Below are 25,636 nucleotides of genomic sequence, written 5' to 3' on the forward strand. Positions count from 1 at the left end.
TGCCTGTACACGCCATCCAAGCTCTGTTTGACTCAATTCCCAGGCGTATCAAGGCCGTTATTACGGCCGGAGGTGGTTGTTCTGGGTACTGATTTCTCAGGATCTATGCACCGAAATTGCTTGAAAATGTAATCACATGTCAGTTCTAGTATAATATATTTTTCAAACGAATTCCCGTTTATCATCTGCATTTCTTCTTGGTGTAGCAATTTTAATGGCGATTAGTGTATATTTAATGACTTTTGACTGATTTCATAACTGCTGAACGTAGTTCAGTGAAAGTGTCACTATCACGTATAAAGTCGGAAGGCCGATCTAAACAGACCGATAAAAAAGTTAAAACAAGGACCGAATGGATATTGCGAGCGCTTTGCCTTAGCGAGCAGCTGTGGAATTACTTCTGCTGCAACAAATACTACTTGTAACTCATACATTCACGAGAGTATGCAGCAGTGCGCGATCGACAACACACAGTAATCACTTTCAGCCTGGAAAGTCGAATCATAACTAAGATGAGCTTATTTATCCAAATACGCTGACGGAAAAAAATCGCAACACCAACAAAGAGTTGCACGACGTGAAACTTGGTAGTCGTGTTTCTCCATCTGAGCTGGCCTCTGTGGCCGAGCGGTTCTAGGCGCTTCAGTCTGGAACCACGCGACCACTACGGTCGCAGGTTCGAATCCTGCCTCGGGCATGGATGTGTGTGATGTCCTTAGGTTAGTTAGGTTTAAGTAGTTCTAAGTTCTAGGGGACTGATGGCCTTAGCTGTTAAGTCCCACATTGCTCAGAGCAATTTTTGCAAATCTGTACGTCAGTCTCGTGATTTGGTCTGTTGTGCTGTCATTCATCAGCAGCATCCCATGGGGTGTTTTCCAACAGGATAACGCTCTCCCAGATACTTCTGCTGTAACCAACTCATCAGAGTGCGGACATGTTTCCTTGGCCTGCTTGATCACCAGATCTATGTCCAATCAAGTATATATGGGCTATCATCGGACGACAACTCCAGTGTCATCCACAAACTATATTAACCATCCCTGTGTTGACCGACCAAATACAATAGCCATTGAACTCCATACATATGGCACGTGTACAACAAAATGAATGCACGTTTGCATGTTCAATTCAACATTCTGGCGGCTATACCCGTTATTAATTTACTAGCATTTCGTATTTGCAATAGCCCATCTCTCACTTAAATTAACCTGTGACCTTGCAATGTTAATCACTTAAATATGTTACCTATAAAAATATATTCCCGAAATGTCTTTGCTCTACATAACTTACTTTTTGGTGTTGCGGTTTTTTTCGTCAGTGTAGCGTGTAGAACGTGATACGTAAGCTTATGGTTCCGGCACTGTAGTTAGTATTTACACACATCAAAAAAAGTTTTGCATCACCCTGGTTCCAGAACTCCTGAAGATAGACGATGACTCCGGATATTGTATCACAGACACAGTCCCTTTGACTGCTCAGAAATGTCACTAAACAAGAATGAAGACATACATGTATGTCTCACTCGATTTCTTTTTTTGTGCAGATGAGGTGAAGCCATCACAGCTACTTGACGTGAAAATAATGCTATAGTTTAAAAAGCAGTTATAGCAAGCACATCAGGATGGGAATGATGTCAGATCGTGAATGCAATCCAGTGGTGGCTTTGAAAAATTCTCAACACAATGATATTATCTTTGGATGAGTTGATTTGTCTGTCTGATAATTAGATGCAAACTGCAGCCATGTTCAATGGAATTGCACAAACTCCCTCAGTGGTACCAGGTGATCATACGATCTCTGTGAGCAGTTTCCCACATATGGTTAAACTCTTTAACTAGAGGCAGATGAAGAACACCACCACCAGGATCGTAGCTCTTTGTAGTATATGCTTACTTCAAGAGCTTCCTCACTCCTGTGATACACTATGACTATGATCTCACAGCCCTCCATACAAGTTTCATAGAGCTTACATACAGTATGCAGTGGTGTACTAAGTTGTATGAACATTTGACTCAAATATTAATCATTTTGAATCAGATAGTGTCTCTATGAGCTCTCTCAACTTGTAAGGAATGTTGATGAGATTAATCACACCAACATTCCAATGACCAAATTGCAGTAGAACGATATATTATGCAAGAATGCAGTTGGCTGTCATATCCGTGGAAGCAGTAACTCTATGTAGGGACCAACGTCAACTAACGGAGAAGTTCCATTAGAGCACAAAAAGCATGCAACTTCATATATCAACAGCCATTACACATACACGTTTTCTTCCACAATATGAGGCGGTACGATGCTTCTGATAAGTTTAGTGTCCCACCTGAGAACATTGAAAAATTCATTTCATCGTACAGTTGAATGCCCAAGAACGTTACACTGCGGTTCCTAGCCTCGTTTCGATTTGTGCATGCACCACTTCAGAAACTTGCTGGGACACTGTGTCAGCAGAACATGCTCCTCACTAGAGCTGCACATCCTTGTGATGCGAAGCTTCCGCTCATGACGAAGAAAGGGGCCTTCCCATACAAATATCTGGATCTGATAGAGAGATGCAACAAAGTCATCCTGCCTGACATTTCATTCGCCAGTAACCTTAAAGGCAGTGCTATAACGGATGCAGAGTATAGCCGTGTGGTGATTCTTTGGCAAGAATTTAACATTTCTGATTTAGGGGTGAAAAGATTTATACTGACACAGAAATACACTTGCTTGCGGATTTTTTAGAGAAATTCTGCAGTGTATACATGACCACATACGTGACAGATCTTGATTTCTATTACACTGAGCTAAGGCTTTTGTGGGACACAATGTTGAAAAAGGGACACAACCTACTGGTTGATGTGGACATGCTGCTCTTCTTTGAACGTGGAATTTTTGGGGGACTTTGTCAGTGTACCTACAGGCATGCCAAGGAAAATAACTCACAAATGGGTGGAGAGTTCAATGCATCTGATGATTTCAGTTACTTCCTATACCTGGATGTTATCAACTTGCATGGGCACACTACGCAACATTGTCACTCAATTGGAGGATTTCAATGACTGGGCGGTAGGGAACTGGTCAGATTAGGTAAAGTCTTGACTGTTATTGGATTCTGGTGTAGGTTATATTGCGGAGGCAGATCTGGCAAATGCTAATAGTGTGGATGGTGTGCACAGCAGTTTGCTGCTATGTCCAGAGTGACTAGTTCCAAGGATCGTTTCCATCCCCAGGGAGATAAGAACACTGGGGAGTAAACAGAGATGCATTATGCACTATAGAAACCTCCGACTATGTGTCAGTAAGGGAATGAAACTGATTAGCTATCCACACTACCATCTTCAAGCAGTCATGCTCATTGAAAGAGGTTATTGTTTAAATACCGAACAGAGGGTTCTCGTGATGTATGACTTTGAAAAAGATATTTTTAAACTAATGAATAATTGAATATTTAGAAAAATAAGTAGAATTTGAGCAACCATCACAAAATTCACTTTTACCGGTGGGAGGGGCATTATGAATCTAAGAATTATGTTGCCAGGCGAAATTTTAAATACCCAACAATCTTCAATCAAGAATTAGTAAATCTGGAGATGGATAATTATGTCCGTATGTGTATGCTGGACTCTTCAAACTACACATGCACCAACTTCAAAATGTGTTCACGAAAACTCATTTTTCAGATCTAAAGTTACTTTATATAGATGCTGACAATGTCTTCTATTTGGTGAATGGTTGCAATCCATATGAAATAACAAGGAACCCCTCGACACATGCAACATGTTTGCATACGTGGCTGATAATCCTTGTGGTGTAAGATCAGCAAGCGAAGATGTTGTTGCCTTGTGAAAGACAAGGTGAATGAGTTGCACGTAGTGGAGTTTGTGGGCCTTAGACGAAAAATGTATGTATAGTGTAAGAAGACAGGTGCCACCCATACGTGGGCAGTTGGTGTGCATCATGTGGCTTCAATGTCTCTCATGATTGATGATTACAAGGAGTGCCTCTACGGTTGTGTTGGTGGTACTCTACCTTCTCCGCCACATATAGTGTACCAAGTAAGTGCTTACTGGATCATGAGACCACATGGTACACACTGTATCGCAACTGAAAATTGGTCTGTCATGCGATGATGACAAACAATTCATCTGTGAGAATGGAATCAAAGCGTTGCACACTCACACTATTCACCTGGGTGCTGGAGAGAAAGTGTGGGTATTGTTATTTGATGTCTATGTAGTGCAAATGTCTTTTGTGTGTGTGTGTGTGTGTGTGTGTGTGTGTGTGTGTGTGTGTGTGTGTTTTTTTTTGAGTGTGTGTTTTTTGTGTGTGTGTTTTGTGTGTGTTCAAATTATGAAATGAAAGCCAATTTAGAGAGACAGTCAACCATTTTTTTTCTGTTTTTAATTACAGCTAACAGTTTTGGATATATGAACATGTACAAAAAGGTACATATTTAATTAGCAACATGTACAGGTGATGCTCATGCTTACTGCGTACAGAAGCACGACACATATCGTAATTAGTAGCGAAAGCATCCTCTGAAGTGTTCTTCTGAGTGAGTTTCGTGGGTGTGATAAAAGCACACACACATACCCACTACCTGACATGATCATTCACAGTACAGTCAATGGCAGACCTAGCATACTACAGGTTTCTGAACGTTAATTCCTGTAAGTAAGTGCACTGTGTAGTATTCTCGTTGTTGTATACTTTAATTTTCCGTCGGTAGTCCCCAACACATATTTTATGGCAGGTCAGACACGAAGGAGCCATTTGCTTGAACAGGAAAGTTATCTTTCCAAAATTTTGACATTATTCGTATCATTCATAAGGTGAAGGCACTGCCGTCATAACCCTAAATTGGTGATTTTCAAACACTGCCACTGTGTTTAACTTATCAATAGAAGACATGCCCACCCCTATACGTTTGCTTCCACTTATATTTAGATTGTATGTTACAAAGAGCTAGAGCGATGATTAAAACACTGGAATCGCATTTTGGAGGGGCGTTATTCAAATAATCATCCGGGGATTCAGATTTAGCTTCTCCGCGTCCGCAGCTCGTGGTCGTGCGGTAGCGTTCTCGCTTCCCACGCCCGGGTTCCCGGGTTCGATTCCCGGCGGGGGTCAGCGATTTTCTCTGCCTCGTGATGACTGGGTGTTTTGTGATGTCCTTAGGTTAGTTAGGTTTCAGTAGTTCTAAGTTCTAGGGGACCATAGTGCTCAGAGCCATTTGAGCCAACAGCACAAGTGAATGTTTGTTTACATTACGCTGAAAGTATCTGACGGCGTTTGTTAATATAGAAGAGCCACAGCAATGGGGGCAGTTTGTTTACATGCTGGTCATACATTATAGTCGTTAACATTAGGTTAAAACCATTTGGACATAAATTAGGCTCGTGTAAAAATAAGTAACAGCACAAGTGAACAGGGTCGTAAATTACGTCAGTTTGTTTACATAATGATGCTAGACCATGTAGCCGGTTTGTTGACATAAGAGCAATGGACCATTGCCCTGATACCTACACTACCCCACTGCTGGGCAGATGAATGCAGTTTATGTATAATTTGTCTTCTCTGGTTTTTATTATAGTCAGAAAACCAACAGTAAATGTACATTTCTTTTCATTCTCGTTCATACAAGAGGTAACGCAAGTTTTAACTGTGACCTCGAAAAATTAGGTTAGGTAACAAATTTCTGGTTTGTTTGCAAGTACTTTTCTGAAGTTCTGCCGCTGATGAAATTCTTGTGGCACAGTACCATTCGCTCTTTCAATTGTCGAACAAACGCAAGGATGGCTGACATGGTGTTTAGTGTATCTGGGATTGTAAAACAGTGAAGATCCTTAGACGCACGCCAGGAAGGCATCGGGCCCAGACGGTACCCCCGTAAGATTTTACGTTGACTATGCTGCAAATATAGCACCATTTTTATCCATCTATCAGATCATTGGAACAGCGGAAAATTCCACAGAACTGGAAGAAGCCCAGATCATAGCAATCTACAAAAAGGGTAGAAAATCGGATGCACATAATTACCGGCCGATTTCACTGTCATCGATTTGCTGTAGAATCATGGAACAATTTGTGTTCAGACATAATGACCTTTCTAGACTCTGAGAAGCTCATCTTCAGAAACCAGCATGGTTTTACGAAACAGCGGTCATGCGAGAGACAGCTGGCCCTCTTTGTGCATGATATACAACAGGCTCTAGATACCGGCTCCCAGGTTGATGCCATATTTCTCGACTTTCGAAATGCGTTACACTCAGTTCCGCACTGTCGCTTGCTCCAAAAAGTGCGCGCTTACGGTCTGTCCGATGACATATGCGGTTGGATAGAAAGTTTTCTAACAGAAAGAGAGCAGTATGTCGTCCTGAATGGGGAGACTTAAACAGAAACAAGCGTAACATCAGGTGTGCCCCAGGACAACGTAATAGGTCCGCTGCTTTTTACGATTTACGTAAACTATCTGGCTGATGGTATTGACAGCGGCATTAAACTGTTTGCGATGATGCTGTAGTATACAGGAAAGTAGTATCACAGGAAAGATGTGAACAAATCAATGAGAATTTGCAGAAAATAAATGCGTGGTGTAACGACTGGCAGTGATCTCCAAATGTTAGTAAGTGTAACCTATTGTGTATAGCAAAGTGAAAATCCCCATTAATGTACGAGTACAAAGCAAATGCCCAGTCTTTGGAAGCGGTAACATCCGTCAAGTATCTGGGTGTGACTACTCGAAATGATCTCTGATGAACGATCAGATTACACAAGTAACGGGTAAGGCGAACTCTAGATGGCGGTTTATTGGTAGAATCCTGAAGCGATGCAGTCTTTCAGACACATAATACCACATTTTCTGTGAGTTCGCATGCCATCATAGGCTGAATCAGGCCTCATCTGAAGAAATGAAAAATAGGCTCCAAATGTCCTGATACCCCCCCCCCCCCCCCCCGCCATACTCCCGGCACGCACCACACGCTGGCTTTCAGAGTATGTATGTATGTATGTATGTATGTATGTATGTATGTATGTATGTATGTAGACGTAATTGTAGAGTCTACTTCACACAGGAACCACTGGCAGATCTCAACACGCCAAAGTGCGTCTGGACGGTTTAACTTCCACACAGATGCAAATTCGTAAGGATACAAATCTAGGTCCTTCTTGGCAATCTTTCGACACGACGATCTCTTAATTCCGACTGGTACAGATAGCTGGCGTTGAGATTCCGTCGGATTTGGTTCCGGGCTTTCCTCCCTCGGTGTTCGAACTCTCTTCTGATACACTACTGGCCATTAAAATTGCTACACCACGAAGATGACGTGCTACAGGCGCGAAATTTGACAGGATGAAGACGCTGTGATATGCAAATGATTAGCTTTTCAGAGCATTCACAAAAGGTTGGCGCCGGAGGCGACACCTACAACGTGCTGACATGGGGAAAGTTTCCAACCTATTTCTCATACACAAACTGCAATTGACCGCGTTGCCTGGTGAAACGTTGTTGTGATGCCTCGTGTGAGGAGGAGAAATGCGTACCATCACGTTTCCGACTTCCATAAATGTCGGATTGTAGCCAATCGCGATTGCGCGGTTATCGTATCGCGACATTGCTGCTCGCGTTGGTCGAGATCCAATGAATGTTAGCAGAATATGAAATCGGTGGGTTCAGGAGGGTAATACGAAACGCCGTGCTGGATCCCAACGGCCTCATATCACTAGCAGTCGAGATGACAGGCATCTAAACCGCATGGCTGTAACGGATCGTGCAGCCACGTCTCGATCTCCGAGTCAACAGATGGGGACGTCTGCAAGACGACAACCCTCTCCACGAACAGTCCGACGACCTTAGCAACAGCATGGACTGTCAGCTCGGAGACCATCGCTGCTGTTACCCTTGATGCTGCATCACAGACAGGAGCGCCTGCGATAGTGGTCTCAACGACGAACCTGGGTGCACGAATGGCAAAACGTCATTTTTTGGATGAATCTAGGTTCTGTTTACAGCATCATGATGGTCGCGTCCGTGTTTGGCGACATCGCGGTGAACGCACATTGAAAGCGTATATTCGTCATCGCCATACTGGCGTATCACCCGACGTGATGGTATGGGGTGCCATTGGTTACACGTCTAGGTCACCTCTTGTTCGCATTGACGGCACTTTGAACAGTGGGCGTTACACTTCCGGTGTGTTACGACCCGTGGCTCTACCCTTCATTTGATCCCTGCGAAACCCTACATTTCAGCACGATAATGCATGACCTCATGTTGCAGGTCCTGTACGTTCATTTCTGGATACAGAAAATGTTCGACTGCTGCTCTGGCCAGCACATTCTCCAGATCTCTCACCAATTGAAAACGTCCGGTCAATGGTGGCCGAGCAACTGGCTCGTCACAATACGCCAGTCACTACTCTTGATGAACTGTGGTACCGTGTTGAAGCTGCATGGGCAGTTGTACCTGTACACGCCATCCAAGCTCTGTTTGACTCAATGCGCAGTCGTATCAAGGCCGTTATTACGGCCAGAGATGGTTGATCTGGTTACTGATTTCTCAGGATCTATGCACCCAAATTGCGTGAAAATATAATCACATGTCAGCTCTAGTATAATTTATTTGTCCAATGAATACCCGTTTATCATCTGCATTTCTTCTTGGTGTAGCAATTTTAATGGCCAGTAGTGTAGTCTCAAACTCTCACGCAGACAGTTCTGCACACGTGTTCCAGGAACTGTGCCGCTTGGTAAGGAACATGTTCTGTTCTGTCGTGAGCACCTTTATGTGATGCTCAGACGTAATGACGCGGCGAAAAAATTGAGATTGTGCACGCTGTTGGTGCGCACGTGGAGACACGCGATGGCACGAGTCGTTCGTCGAAATCATCGTTTCCTGCATTTCCTGTGATCGTCAGTTCTCCTGTTCATTAAGGGTCGATTCCGCGTCAGTCTTACTCGTATTTTCGGACTAGATTTTTTTCTGAGATGCTGACCTTTTCCGGGATGGGCAGGTGCGAGAGGTTACGCCACTGCTCGACGGGCAGGTCGGCGAGCTGCGGCGGCGGCGCGCACCAGAAGTCTTCGTGTGCCGACTGGAACGTGGGCACGAAGATGTGCCACGTGCACGGCACGTTGAACAGCGCCAGCGCCAGCGTCATGAGCAGCTGCCAGCGGCCGAAGTCGCCGATCAGCTGCGACACCGGCTCGCCGTCGGCCTCTCTCTCCGGCGTCATCGGGGCTACAACGACAAACAAAGCGCGTCACGTCTCGTGTGACGTAGGCAGCACAGCGCAGTAAAGATGGGCATTGGAAGATGGTTTCCTAAACATATTGAATTTTCACTCTGCAGCGAACGTCCTGGCAGATGAAAAATGTCTGCCGAAATTTTCGTCGTTCGCGCGAAATTACTGTATCGGCTGAACTATACAGAGCCGATTCGCGACCCCTCGAAGCTTCACTTACCAGTACCCATCTGCCACATTATAAATTTCAGAGAGGTTCTGCTGCATGCTTTGTGAGACCAGCTCTTCTAGAAGGAAATACAGGGTGGTCAATTGATCGTGACCGGGCCAAATATCTCACAAAATAAGCTTCAAACGAAAAAACTACAAAGAACGAAACTTGTCTAGCTTGAAGGGGAAAACCAGATGGCGCTATGGTTGGCCCGCTTGATGGCGCTGCCATAGGTCAAACGGATATCAACTCCGTTTTTTAAAATACGAACCCCCATTTTCCATTACATATTTGTGTAGTACGTAAAAAAATATGGATGTTTTAATTGGACCATTTTTTTCGCTTTGTGACAGATGGCGCTGTAATAGTCACAAACTTATGGCTCACAATTGTAGACGAACAGTTGGTAACAGGTAGGTTTTTCAAATTAAAATACAGAACGTAGGTACGTTTGAACAAGTTACTTCGGTTGTTCCAATGTGATACATGTACCGTTGTGAACTTATTTCTGAGTACGCATGCCGTTACAGCGCGATTACCTGTAAATACCACATTAATGCAATAAATGCTCAAAATGATGCCCGTCAACCTCAATTCATTTGGCAATACGTGTAACGACATTCCTCTCAACAGCGAGTAGCTCGCCTTCCGTAATGTTCGCACATGCATTGACAATGCGCTGACGCATTTTGTCGGCAGGCGTTGTCGGTGGGTCACGATAGCAAATATCCTTCAACTTTCCCCACAGAAAGAAATTCGGGGACGTCAGATCCGGTGAGCGTGTGGGCAATGGTATTGTGCTTCGACGACCAATCCACTTGTCATGAAATATGCTATTCAATACCACTTCTACCGCACGCGAGCTATGTGCCAGACATGCATCATGTTGGAAGTACATCACCATTTTGTCATGCAGTGAAACATCTTGTAGTAACATCGGTAGAACATTACGTAGGAAATCAGCATACATTGCACCATTTTGATTGCCATCGATAAAATGGTGGCCAATTATCCTTCCTCCCATAATGCCGCACCATACATTAACCCGCCAAGATCGCTCAGCTTCCACTTGTCGCAGCCATCGTGGATTTTCCGTTGTCAAATAGTGCATATTATGCCGGTTTACGTTACCGCTGTTGGCGAATGACGCTTCGTCGCTAAATAGAACGGGTGCAAAAAATCTGTTATCGTCCCGTAATTTCTCTTGTGCCTAGTGGCAAAACTGTACACGACGTTCAAAGTCGTCGCCATGCAATTCCTGGTGCATAGAAATATGGTACGGGTGCAATCGATGTTGATGTAGCGTTGTCAACACCGACGTTTTTGAGATTCCCGATTCTCGGACAATTTGTCTACTACTGATGTGCGGATTAGCCGCGACAGCAGCTAAAACACTACTTGGGCATCATCATTTGTTGCAGGTCGTGGTTGACGTTTGTCATGTGGCTGAACACTTCCTGTTTCCTTTAAGTAACGTTACAATCCGGCGAACGATCCGGTCACTTGGATGATGTCATCCAGGATACCGAGCAGCATACATAGCACACGCCTGTTGGGCATTTTGATCACAACAGCCATACATCAACACGATATCGACCTTTTCCGCAATTGGTAAAAGTTCAATTTTAACACGGGTAATGTATGACGAAGCAAGTATCGTGATACCACGTACTTATACGTTTGTGACTATTACAGCGCCATCTACCACAAAGTCCGCCCCCGGTAGCTGAGTGGTCAGCGCGACAGAATGTCAATCCTAAGGGCCCGGGTTCGATTCCCGGCTGGGTCGGAGATTTTCTCTGCTCAGGGACTGGGTGTTGTGTTGTCCTAATCATCCTCATTTCATCCCCATCGACGCGCAAGTCGCCGAAGTGGCGTCAAATCGAAAGACTTGCACCAGGCGAACGGTCTACCCAACGGGAGGCCCTAGCCACAGGACATTTCATCTACCACAAAGCGAAAAAAGTGGTCCAACTAAAACATTCATATTTCTTTACGCACTACACGAATATGTAATAAAAAAATGGGGGTTCCTATTTTTAAAAATGCAGTTGATACCCGTTTGATCAATGGCAGCGCCATCTAGCGGGCCAACCATAGCGCCATCTGGTTTCCCCCTTCAAGCTAGACGAGTTTCGTTCTTCGTAGTTTTTTCGTTTGATGCTTATTTCGTGAGATATTTGGCCCAGTCACAATGAATGGACCACCCTGTATACTGCAGGGAAATGGCTTACCACAGCCTAGGAGATTGTTTCGAGAACTAATCTTTCACTCTGCATGAAAATGTGTAATATATTCTCCAGAGCTTCTTGAGATTTGGAAGGCTGGAGAGCGATAATTGCCGGGGTAAAGCGTGAGAGTGAGTCGTGAGTCTAGGTCAGTCGACAGAGTAACTTCTAACGAAAGGCAAAGGTTCCGGTTTCGAATGCCGGTTCAACACACAGTTTTAATTTGCCAGGGATATTCATTTTTTTGATCAGTATCTCGCAGTATTTCCTTCCGAAGTACCTGTTACACTCGTGCATCTTAGTTCAGAGTCAGAGCCTGATAAGAAAATGGATATGCTGATGTTATTGTATAATGTTTCAGAACGACAAAAATGAAAAGGGAAACAAGATACATAAGCAAGAGGGAAAACTAGCCCTAAATGCGCGTACGTCTGCATCTTGTGATAAACGCTTTACTAATTAGTTCCGTTTTTATTGGAGTCAGTTCCCCGAGAGTTCCACGAGAGTTCCCCGAGAGTTCCCCGAGAGTTCCCCGAGAGTTCCACGAGAGTTCCCCGAGAGTTCCACGGGAGTTCCACGGGAGTTCCACGGGAGTTCCACGGGAGTTCCACGGGAGTTCCACGGGAGTTCCACGGGAGTTCCACGGGAGTTCCACGGGATTTGTAATGTCCATTTACCAAATGTAAGAAGGAAGCATGATAAGTGTTAACGTTCCGACAACATCGTGATCCTTACACATGGAGTACAAGCTCGGATTATGAAATGAAATGACTGGGGAAAGCAACTAGCAGTGCTGTTTTGCAAGGAACTATTCCGGAATTTGCCTAGGGCGATTTATGGAAACTGCGGAAAACCTAATTCTGCATGGCCGAAAGGGGATTTGAATCGTTGTCTCACCGAAAGCGACAGCAGTTGGAAGTTACAAAAATCTGGCTGTGTTCATGACATAAGTTTTATTTACAGTTTAAAAAAAGTAACCTAAATATAAATTCCGTAACTCTAATATCTCGACAGGTGAAACAAAAACAAGAAGTGCATACACTAATGAGCCGAAACATCAGGACCACCTGCCTAATAGCGTGTCGGCCCACCTTTGGAACACATTTTAGTAGCGATTGTAAGGGCATGATACATTTCCGGAGATACATGGGTATGTGGCACCAGATGTCTAAGCAGATGCCATGCAATACCCGCAAATTACGAGACTGTGGTCTGCAGGGACGGAGTTGGCGGAAAATAACATCACAGGTGTGTTTAATCGGATTCAAGTCACGCGACTTCCGTGGCCGAGACATCAACGTGAGTCCAGTATCCTGCTAATCAAGCAACTGTAACACGATTGCGGCCTAGTAGCGTGGGACAGTTATCCTGCTGAATATCACAGAAGTTGTAAACTTAGAAAAGGAGACTACTTTTGCTGATCACCTGTTTTAAAAAAGGATCTAGTCATAGGTGCTACGTGATTTGTTACGTAACCTCCATGGAGGAAGGAAGATGAACTAATCTTGAAATAATGGAAATTAATAAACATACGTCCATCAGCCCAAGATTTGTACTGTTACAGCAATGAGTAGTGAGGGGAAGGCAATTAGAAACCTTTACTGTAACTCGTTAACATTGCCATAGGCAGAGGGATGGAAGCAAGAAACTAGCTGGTATGTCACAAGTGGGTCAGGCCGTTGACACATTGGCATTGCCTGCTGAGCGAGAATACGCATCCGGCAGAAAGAAGACTGGCAGAAAACCAAGTGAAGTCAATCGTATCTGTTGGCTCATGAGACCTGCTGCAAGAAGCACTCTTACACAACAGCAGATAGCAAGGAACTTGACACAGCAGTTAACAGACTGTTGAATGAATATAGCAGAATAAGGAATGCACATGTGGTCGTTACGAACTGAGCCTGGCATCAGAGCCGCATGCTAGCTCCCTTTTAAACACTCCAGTGTTCAAACTCTCATCATGAGCTGATCATCTGGATCGATGGATTAACAGCAATAGTACTCAATTCCATGATTACGAAACTTTAGTGAGTTTGTCCTAGATGCTACAGACAGTTTAAGAGCTAGGAGACGATATATTCGAGATGATGGTCTTTACTTGGTGAATTTCATGCTCCTCGCCACGCTGATGGAGAAAGGGACTGTCTTTTTCACAACGTCACATCGTAAGGTGCTGCCACCACTGAACTTCGAGGCAAGAACCAACAACAGGGCCTCTTGGGGTCTACATTCCTTCTCGACGCTCAGGCACCTCCGAGAGCAGAAACCCACCGAGCAGTAGGTTGCACATCAACCAGCCACACAACTACTGACACACGTACAATACGGACTGGTAATCAAAGATCTTCATATAATTCGGAGTGGGACCGAGGAGACCCCAGCAGCCAGTGTGAGACAACTCTGTGTTGGGCGACGGCCACCCTTGCTCGCCAGCAGCTCGCCGTAGCTAAAATATTTCCGTGGGAGTGCAACCGCTTATCTGACTGAACAGATGTCAGCTAGCATCCAACATGCAGCTGAATTCTGAGGTTCATCAGGAAGAAGGACGACTTGTAAACATTATGGATAAATGATTGAACTCCGATAACGTTTTATTAGCGGCGAAGACGCTTCCTGAACGCAGCTTTTATGAGGGGCTATAAATAATGCAACACATTTTTCTCGACCAATTTCGGTTGGAATAATGCAAAATTTGTTGTGGAACATCGTGAAATACCAGGTGATCAAAACGTCAGTATAAATTTGAAAACTTAATAAACCACGGAATAATGTAGATCGAGAGGTAAAAATTGATACACATGCTTAGAATGACAAGTGGTTGTATTAGAACCGAAAAAATACAAAGTTCACAAAATGTCCGACATATGGCGCTGGACAGCAAAACGTCAGTGACTGCGCATGACAATCGTGGATAAAAGGAGCTGTTATGAGACATAGAATAAGATGCGCCAGCAGTCGCAGCACATTGACATTACCTGAAAAGGCGATTTTAGTGAAGCTGTATTATCTGAATGGGGAATGTGCTAGTTCAGCGTTACGATCCTATTGCCATAGGAAGGGGATTCGAACGGGTAAAGGTCCGTTGACAAATGCAGCTGTGGCGAGAATGATTTCGAAGTTCGAAGCCACGGGTTGTTTAGACGATAGACCCCGTAGTGGCCGACCGAGCACAAGGCGTAATGCTGCTGAGACAGTTCAGGAAGAAATGGAGACACTAGCGGATTCGTCTATGCACGGGGAAGTCAGCGCTCGTGCAGTCGCACGTCGCACCAGCATTCCATACGCTACTGTTTGGTTGGCACTGAGGCGTACCCTCCGATGCTATCTGTACAAAATCCATCGGCATCATGAACTGTTACCTGGCTATTTAGTGAAGCGGAGGGCATTTACGGTGTGGGCGTTTCAAAAGATGGCGGAAGATGACGATTGGTTGAATAACGTGTTGTGGACTGACGAAGCTCATTTCACGCTCCGAGGGTCTGTCAACGCCCACAACTGCAGAATTTGGGCTACCGAGAATCCTAGATCTGTCGTGGAAACTCCATTGCACGACGAGGAAGGCACGGTATGGGTTGGATTTACCACATCTACCGTTATCGGTCGTTTTTTCTTCGAGGAAATCCGTGATTCTGGTTTTGTAACTGCTACCGTGACTGGTGAGAGGTACGCCGATATGTTACAGAATCGCATCATCCCCAGCCTGGCTGATAAACACCTGCTGGAACGTACGGTGTTTATGCAGCATGGCGCTCCACCCCATATTGCTAGACGCGTGAAAGATCTCCTGCATGCGTTGTTTGGTGATGATCATGTGCTCAGCTGCCACTTTCGTCATGCTTGGCCTCCCAGGTCCCCAGACCTCAGTACGTGCGATTATTGGCTTTGGGGTTACCTGAAGTTGCAAGTGTATAGTGATCGACCGACATATCTAGGGATGCTGAAAGACAACATCCGACGCCAATGCCTCACCATAGCTCCGGACATGCTTTACAGTGCTGTTCACAATATTATTCCTCGACTACAGCTATTGTTGAGGAATGATGGTGGACATATTGAGCATTTCCTGTAAAGAACATCATATTTGCTTTGTCTTACTTTGTTTTGCTCATTATTACTATTCTGATCAGATGAAGCGCCATCTGTCGGGCATTTTTTGAACTTTAGTATATTTTTTTTGGTTCTAATAAAACAATGTCATTCCAAGCGTTTGTGTCAATTTGTACTTCTCTATCTACAGTATTCCGTGATTTATTCAGTTTTCAAATTTATACTGACTTATTGATCACCCGGTATTTCCGCTTCGGCCCCTAATAGATTTATGAAGTTCCGATTGGTGGCGACGTTATAAGAAGCCTTCAAAATAGCGTCTGTAATGGAGATATGTTCCCGACAAAGAGTTGTCACTGAGTTTCTTTTGGCGGAAAACCAGAGCGTCGCAGATGTTCATAGGCGCTTGCAAAATGTTTACTGAGACCTGGCAGTGAATAAAAGCACGGTGAATTGTTGGCCGAGGCGTTTGTCGTCATCGCAGAAAGTTTGCGCAAATCTGTCCAGTCTCCCGCGTTCCGGCCGCCCGCAGACAGCTGTGCTATCCTCAGGAAACTGAAAAAACAATTTCAACCTGTTAGATGCCACAAAAATGCAAACGAACTTCTGCTTATCCACGACAAAGCGAGGCCTCACACAAGTTTGTGGTACCTGAGAGCAGCTCACAAAACTTCATTCGACTGTTCTTCCTTATCCACCCTGCAGCCCGGATCTTGCACCTTCCGACTTCCATCTGTCTGGCCGAACGAAGGGTGGACTCTGCAGGAAACAGTACGTGGATGATGGAATGCTTATTGATTCAACAAAACGTTAGCTCCGGCGTCGATCAGTTGAGTGGTACCATGCGGGCATAGAGGACCTCTCAGGAAGGTGGCGTTAAGGCCGTCGCTTTGAACGGAGATTTTGTTGAAAAATAGTGTTTTTTAGCCGAAAGAGTGGGGAATAATACGGTGTTCTGGAATTCAAATAAGATCAACCTGCTCTGAGGGAAAAAATGTGTTCTATTACTTACTGCACGCCCCTCGTATATTGAATCACTAGTCAAATAACGATTTACGTTAGAAACTGTTATTCAACTTTTTGGTCTCCGTACTAGGTAATTGAAAGTTCGCACGACTACGCTTAAGATCCCGACAGCATGCGTCTGATCGTACGTATAGGCGTAGAGTCGTACGACAGACACACTACTGGCCATTAAAATTGCTACACCAAGAAGAAATGCAAATGATAAACGAGTATTCATTGGACAAATATATTATACTAGAACTGACATGTGATTACATTTTCACGCAATTTGGGTGCATAGATCCTGAGAAATAAATACCCAGAACAACCAGCTCTGGCCGTAATAACGGCCTTGATACGCCGGGGCATTGAGTCAAACAGAGCTTGGATGGCGTGTACAGGTACAGCTGCCCATGCAGCTTCAACACGATACCACAGTTCATCAAGAGTAGTGATTGGCGTATTGTGACGGCCAACATTGACCAGACGTTTTCAATTGGTGAGAGATCTGGAGAATGTGCTGGCCAGGGCAGCAGTCGAACATTTTCTGTACCCAGAAAGGCCCGTACAGGACCTGCAACATGCGGTCGTGCATTATCCTACTGAAATGTAGGGTTTCGCAGGGATCGAATGAAGGGAGGAGCCACGGGTCGTAACACATCTGAAATGTAACGTCCACTGTTCAAAGTGCCGTCAATGCTAGCAAGAGGGCCGAGACGTGTAACCAATGGCACCCCATACCATCACGCCGGGTGATACGCCAGTATGGCGATGACGAATACACGCTTCCAATGTGCGTTCACTGCAATGTCGCCAAAAACGGATGCGACCATCATGATGCTGTAAACAGAAACTTGATTCATCCGAAGAAATGACGTTTTGCCATTCGTGCACCCAGCTTCGTCGTTGAGTACACCATCGCAGGCGCTCCTCTTTGTGATACAGCGTCGAGGGTAACCGCAGCCATAGTCTCCGAGCTGATAGTCCCTGCTACTGCAAACGTCGTCGAACTGTTTGTGCAGATGGTTGTTGTCTTGCAAACGTCCCCATCTGTTGTCTCAGGGATCGAGACGTGGCTGCACGATCCGTTACAGCCATGCGGATAAGATGCCTGTCATCTCGACTGCTAGTGATACGAGGCCGTTGGGATTCAGCCCGGCGTTCCATATTACCCTCCTGAACCCACCGATTCCATATTCTGCTAACAGTCATTGGATCTCGACCAACGCGAGCAGCAATGTCGCGATACGATAAACCGCGATCGCGATAGGCTACAATCCGACCTTTATCAAAGTCGGAAACGTGATGTTACGCATTTCTCCTCCTTACACGCGGAATCACAACAACGTTTGATGAGGCAACGCCGGTCAACTGCAGTTTGTGTATGAGAAATCGGTTGAATACTTCCCTCATGTCAGCACGTTGTAGGTGTCGCCACCCGCGGCAACCTTGTGTGAATGCTGTGAAAAGCTAATCATTTGCATATCACAGCATCTTATTCCTGTCGGTTAAATTTCGCGTCTGTAGCACGTCATCTTCGTGGTGTAGCAATTTTAATGGCCAGTAGTGTATTTACGTAGTAAGAGAGCCTCTATTGCTACGTTCGTAGAAGGAAGGAAGGAATGAATAGAATGTTACGTCCCGTGGACATCGAGGTCATTAGAGACGGAGCACAACCTCTGATAGTTTCAAGGACGGGGAAGGAAATAGGCCATACCCTTCCAAAGGAACCATCCCAGCATTTGCATAGAGTGCTTTAGGGAAAACACGAAAAACTTAAAGCTGGATAGTCGGACGCGGATGTGAACTGTCGTCCTCTAGAGCACGAATCCAGTGCGCTAATTACAGCGCCACCTCGATCGGTGCTACATTAGTGTTGGGATCCATGACGCGATGCCGTGAGACTTGGGATGATTGAAAATTGTACGACCGTGCATACAGTGCGCGCACCCTGGTGTAAGTCGTGTGCCGAATGTTATGTGCGTGTCTTATTGTGATTATTACAATACACTCGAAGCTCTGTGGTACCAACCTAGGTATGGTGGTTCTCTGTCACTTCCATTTCACAGTAACGACGCGAACAGTGGACTGGCCCAGTACAACACCTGTGGAATACAGTGATATGCTCTAGTGGCTTTGTGGGAACGTGACGTGACAAGGAAGGTGTTTAAGCTGAACAGAGACGAATAGAGAATCTAGAAAAGATACCTGTATAACACAGTTCGAACCACTCTGGAGATAGAATCAGCTGGAACAGTCCAATCAGCCGTCACGAAGCAACTTAAAGAGAACCCCTGATAATAACAGTAGAAAGAAACCATAGAAACAGAGAGCACCCTCTACTACTCATGGAACTTAAGCTGCAAAAAGAAAAAAATCGATTCAGAAAATAATGGCAAACGCACGAGACCCACGAGACAGAAGACATATACACCAACTACAACGTTAATTAAGGTCGAGACTGGCAGAAATGAGAAGAGAAACGCAGTAATACAAGATCGGCTCCTTCCTTCTGTAGAGTTGCATTTGCTTAGAGCTCTCTAAGCCGCGAGACCACCATGTCCTGTTAGGGCAACAGCAAGTAGCCTCACATACGACCATCTGACGATTGCCGACACATTCGTCTACAGGAACGAAGGCCATAACACTCTACCGCAGAACCAGCTTACCCCTCAATAAACCCTGGGAGAGAGAAACGTCGAGCAAATAATTCAAAATTTTCGCGGAAGACATACAAACCGCGCACAATTAGCGACACCTTGGGAAGTCAAGAGTATAACGAAAATCAGAAATGGCACATCAGTTCATAAACACGATACAGATACTAGGTGAAATATATCAGGCCCACTCGAGACAACAGATTAGGTACAAAGTGCCAATCAACTTAGTATTACGAGGGTCACTCCAAAAGAAATGCACAATATTTTCGTAAAAATACAGTTTTCATTCTGCATGTGTGAAAGTTTTACCGTGTGTAGATACATTCTTCCCGCTTGTTTTCAAACTTAGTTAAACCTGTTCCCTTGAGTGGCGTCGTCACAGCATGTCTTAAAGATGCCTGCTACACTTGACGTTCGTCAGAAGCAACGTGCTGTCATAGAATTCCTGTGCTGTGAAAACGAGACAGTGGGAAACATCTATAAGAGGTTGAAAAAGGTGTATTGAGATGCTTCTGTCGATATCAGTACAGTCAGTTGGTGGGCAAGCAGGTTACGTGATGAAAGCTGGCACGGCAATATTGAGGATTGTCCCCGCAGCGGCAGGCCTCGTACTGAACACACTCCAGACAATGTGCAGAGAGTTAACGAATTGGTAACTGCTGACAGACGCATCACAGTGAACCAATTGTCACGCTACGTTGAGATAGGGGAAAGAAGTGTTTGCAGAATACTGAAAGTGTTGGCCTTAGAAAAGGTTTGTGCCAGGTGGGTTCCCAGGATGTTGACAGTGGCTCACAAAGAAACCATGGAAGCGATCACAAAACTCTGATGGACAACACTGAAACACCCGGCTTACAGTCCTGACCTGGCTCCATGTGACTATCATCTCTTTGGGAAACTGAAAGACACTCTTCGTGGAACAAGGTTTGAAGATGATGACTCCCTTGTGCACGCTGCCAAACAGTGGCTGCAACAGGTTGGTCCAGAATTTTACTGTGCAGGTATACAGGCGCTGGTTCCAAGATGGCCTATGGCAGTTGAGAGGGATGGACATTATGTGGAGAAATGAAAATATTGTTCCGAAAGGATGTATCTACACACTGTAAAACTTTCAAACATGTAGAATAAAAGATGGATTTAAAAAAAATAGTGTGCATTCCTTTTGGAGTGCCCCTCGTACATAGCTCAGCAGAATCATCACGCTCTGAAGCATTAGGGACATCCAGTGACCCACACCTTCTGTCGAACTGACATGAAATGTGATCTTAAACCTCACCATCCAGACAGAAAATGGGAAAGTTTAACAAACGGTAGAGTTTTGTGATTCGGTGCCTCAGAACGACTATCTCGGAAACGAGGAACTTAGTCGACTGTTCGCTTGCTAATGTTGTGGGCATCCATGAGAACTGGTTAAGGAACTATGAAACCACAGGTAGGCGACAAAATGTTGGATGACCACGCCTCATTACAGAACGTGGAGGTTGGGCGCTTGCCCAGTCTGTAACGCAGGATAGGCGTTGATCTATGGGAGCCCTGACGACGAAGTAGGCACAAGTTTCTCGCAGTGCACCGGTCAGCGAAAATTGTTGAACATGGGGCTCCACAGCAAACAACCCCTACAACTTTCCGTGTTGACAAAACGACGTCGTCATTTCCCAAGGCAGTGGCCCATGACAGTTGTGGACAACGAAACTATAATTGCAGACCAGCTGCATCCGTTCAGTTTGATGTCTTCTGCGACAACGACGGAATATCTCAGCAAAATAATTGACCGCGTCACAACTCCAGAATAGTGCTGCAGTGGTTTGGCAAGTATGATAGTGAACTCATGTTGGACCACCAAATTCACGTGATCTGAACCCGATGGAACACGTCTGGGAAGCTATCGGACTCCAGCTCCATGCCCACAGTCAGCAGCTCGTGGTCTCGCGGTCGCGTTCTCGCTTCCCGACCACGGGGCCCCGGGTTCGATTCCCGACGGGGTCAGGGATTTTCATCTGTCTCGAGATGACTAGGTGTTTGTGTTATCCTCATCATTTCATTATCATCATCATCATCATGAAAGTGGCGAGATTGGTCTGAGCAAAGGTTCGAAATTTGTACGGGCGATGATAACTGCGCAGTTGAGCGCTCCACAAACCAAGCATCATCATCATCGTTATCACCCATGCCCACAAACCACTAGCCCGTAATTTACGGGAAATGGGTGACCACTGCCTACGCAATTACCTCTACTACCGGAAAGGAGTTGCCGAATCCGTGCCACACAGAACCATTGATGTACTGCGTTTCAAATGTTGACCAGCACTCCATTAACCAGGCGATGAAATTGTTTGGATACACCAGTGTACCAAGTGGTGTCACTTCGGCCTAGACAGGAACGGAAATCTTCAGACCCAATTTCGTGCAGTTCGTCTTCAAACAAGTACGTCTTTGACTGTAGCTCATATGTGCATATTATGAACAGACATATTTTGTGAAGCATTCACAATCATTTCCTGAAGACGAATAAAAAACACCTGCACCATCAGAGGGCAGTCAGTGAGTGACCACAAAAGCCGTGCTTTTGCAGACTTTCTGTGTGGCACCGCGGTCATGACTGCTCTTCTGGAAGTTACCGCTACCACTATGGCTTTTGCAGGCGATACTGCCATCTTTAACGTGACTAGTGAAGATTCTGCCGGAACCGCAACCCTGGCAGCATTCCATTCACAGATGTGGCATCTCCTATACCGTCAACGGAACACAGTTAATAAACCCCTATGCACCATCAGGCTCAACCAAACTACACGAGCGTTCCTTGTTTTTTAGAGAAGACCTACCAGGTCTTAACAGCACCAACGGTAGTCCGCTACTCATCGCTGGAGACTACAACTGCGTCTTCCCGCTAAGGATCAGTCACCCAACTTCAATAAGTGTCACCAACTAGAAACTCTGATCACCGATCTTCATCTCGTTGACATTTGGGAACAGTTACACTGAACCCGCGTCGCATTTACCAATCTGTCGCACTACGCAGCAAACAGGATGGATAGGATATATACACTGAATCGCCAAGAAACGGGTATAGGCATGCGAATTCAAATACAGAGATATGCAAACAGGCAGAATACGGCGCTGCGGTCGGCAACGACTATACAAGTGTCTGGCGCAGTTGTTAGACCGGTTACTGCTGCTACACTGGCAGGTTATCAAGATTTAAGGAGTTTGAAAGTGGTGTTATACTCAGCGCACGAGCGATGGGACACAGAATCTATGAGGTAGCGATGAAGTGGGGATTTTCCCGTACGACAATCTCACGAGTGTACCGTGAAGATCAGGAATCCGGTAAAACATCAGATCTCCGACACCGCTGTGGGCGGAAAAAAATCCTGCAAGAACGGGACCAACGACGACTGAAGAGGTTCGTTCAATGTGACAGAAGTACAAGCCTTTCGCAAATTGCTGCAGATCTCAAATATGGTTCAAATGGATCTAAGTACTATGGGGCTTAACATCTGAGGTCATCAGTCCCCTAGACTTAGACCTACTTAAACCTAACTAACATATCCATGCCCGAGGCAGGATTCGAACCTGCGGCCGGCCAGTGTGGCCGAGCGGTTCTAGACGCTTCAGTCTGGAACCGAGCGACTGCTACGGTCGCAGGTTCGAATCCTGCCTCGGGCATTGATGTGTGTGATGTCCTTAGGTTAGATAGGTTTAAGTTGTTCTAAGTTCTAGGGAACTGATGACCTCAGATGTTAAGTCCCATAGTGCTCAGAGCCAGTTGAGCCAATTGTGTCGAACCTGCGACCATAGCAGCAGCACAGTTTCAGACTCAAGCGCCTGCTGCAAGTCTCAATGCTGGGCCATCAACAAGTGTCAGCGTGCGAACCATTCAACGAAACATGATTGATATGGACCTTTGGAGCTGAAGGTCCACTCATGTAGCTTTGATGACTGCACAACACAAAGCTTTATGCCTCGCCTTGGCCTGTCAACACCTACACTGGACTGTAGATAACTAGAAACATGTTGCCTGGTCGGACGAGTCTCGTTCAAATTGTATCAAGCAGATGGACGTGTACAGGTATGGAAACAATCTCATCAATCCATGGACCCTGCATGTCATCAGGGGACTGTTCAAGCTAATGGAGGCTCTGTAATAGTGTGGGGCGTGTGCAGTTCGAGTGATACGTCTAGATACGACTCTCGCAGGTTACAAGTAAGGGAGCATACCCCTCTGATCAGATGTCCATTGTGCACGCCGACGGACTTAGGAAATTCCAGTAGGACAATGCGACACTCAACACGTCCAGAATTTCTAAAAAGTGGCTCCAGGAACACACTTCTGATTTTAAACAACTTTGCTGGCCATAGACGCTGGGCACGGAGGGTGAGGTCATCAGAAGGCAGTTCGGCGGAGTTCTCCACGATTTGCAGCGGTCGGACAGACCATCCACGGTTGTCACACCTGACATGTTGCAGCGAGCTGATGTCATTCGCGAGAACGACTCGGCAGTTGGCACTGCATCTGTCAATCAGCAAAGGAAGTTCACACAATGAAGCACTGGCCCCGCCACCAGAACGAGAATTGGTACCGACAGGGCACACGCTCTTGTTTCGCGCTGGAGGAAGGCCATAGAACAGGATGGAGATTACGTGAAAAATATGACATCTAGAATAAACACCATTCTTTCGTGTGTGTAATTCTCATTATGTTCAATAAAGAACTGTCCAAGAAAAAAAAAGTGGTGCATTACTTTCTGGGCAACCCACGTACATAAGGGAAACGGGGACGATACGGACCGCACACTGGAAAAGTCGCTGTCATAAGCGCCTAACGCAAAGGGAGGGTTATTATGGCCCAGCGTCTGTTTACGTGCTACTGTCGTCAGTATGTGTGGAAAATGGTTGCAGGGCTGGGAAACGGCGTTTAGGGGACCTCTTTATCTTTCTTTACATTACAAACTTTCGCGCGCTTCAAGAATTTACATCCAAAGACCAGGTCTATTGCACAATTCACCCGAAACTCGTTTATGAAATCCTCAAAGGCGTCTTCCGTAGCCGAATAGAGATACGTAGTGCAGTTCCCCTCGCCCACCTCCCCACGCCTTGACTTTTTCATACTTCAAGCACGACATACGCACATAATTTGCACCAAAATACGGATCGGAACTTTGTCTATTGACTAATACAGCGTTCCTGAATTAAGTTTTAGTTATAACGAAAAGTGCCTTATAGATAGAGATGACGCAAACGCCGTGTTATACTGTAGATCAATCTATTACCACAACTTTTTATTATTTGAAGAAATAAACAAGCAGCCACTTTTGTACAGCTTTATTCATACCAAGACGTGCTTAGCGTCTTCATCCACCTTCAACTGGCGTAATACATTTACATCTTCGTCAGTTTAACGTTTTTATCGATTGCGTTATAACGCTGCAGGTCCGTTTTTCTGCCTTTATGTGTATAGCACAGGCACTTCGCCGGTATAGCGTAGCACTCATAATGTGGCGACAAACGTATCGGTGAACCTAAAAGTGTTTATGCTACGCATATAAAGGCGGAAAAATGAGCCGCAAGTACAGAAAAAAAAAGTTCAAATGCCTCTGAACACTCCGGGACTTAACATCTGAGGTCATCAGTCCCCTAGAACTACTTAAACCTAACTAACCTAAGGACATCACACACATCCATGCCCGAGGTTGGATTCGAACCTGCGACCGTAACGGTCCCGGGGTTCCAGACTGAAGCCCCTAGAACCACTCGGCCGGCTACAGAACAAAAGGAAGTTGCAGCGTTTACGACGTAGTCGAGAAAAAAGTTTTACTGACGAAGTTGTAAACGTATTACGCCATTTGATGGTGAACGAAAACGCGAAACATGTTTCGGCATAAATGAAACTATACAAAAATCGAGTACATCAGCGCGAAGACAAGGAGCTCAAGCAGGATTAGTAATCAAGACTATTGTCACGTAACTCTCAATGAAATTGTCACCTTCCAAAATAACCTAGACATTCACCTACAGTAAAATTCAGTCTTACACCGTAATCTTTGTAAAGGAAAAAGTGCCGACGATGAAGTCATTTGTCAAAGCAGAACAGCAGTATACCGAACTTGAATACCATCTGTCCCGCATCAATGTACGTGGAGTATATAACAATTCAAACCGTAGGCTTACTATATGGACCGCCATATCCGACAGACCCGCTCAACCACAATTAACATAGGCGCCTTATAAGTTAATAACAACTCCTATTCCGTATTA

The 25,636-nt window shown here is 45.3% G+C and overlaps 1 protein-coding gene across 3 annotated transcripts in view; it reads right to left on the reverse strand.

The window, feature by feature from the left end:
- The window catches only part of LOC126248160 (organic cation transporter protein), a 518,934-nt gene that overhangs the window by 136,124 nt on the left and 357,174 nt on the right, over positions 1–25,636 (reverse strand). For all 3 annotated transcript variants that reach the window (XM_049948906.1, XM_049948908.1, XM_049948907.1), the window contains exon 2: positions 8,982–9,226. In XM_049948906.1, the coding sequence (XP_049804863.1) occupies positions 8,982–9,221 (240 nt within the window). In that variant the 5' untranslated portion in view covers positions 9,222–9,226. The remainder of the gene's footprint in view (positions 1–8,981; positions 9,227–25,636) is intronic.

This window comes from Schistocerca nitens, chromosome 3, assembly GCF_023898315.1.
Source record: "Schistocerca nitens isolate TAMUIC-IGC-003100 chromosome 3, iqSchNite1.1, whole genome shotgun sequence".
Classification (NCBI taxonomy): domain Eukaryota; kingdom Metazoa; phylum Arthropoda; class Insecta; order Orthoptera; family Acrididae; genus Schistocerca; species Schistocerca nitens.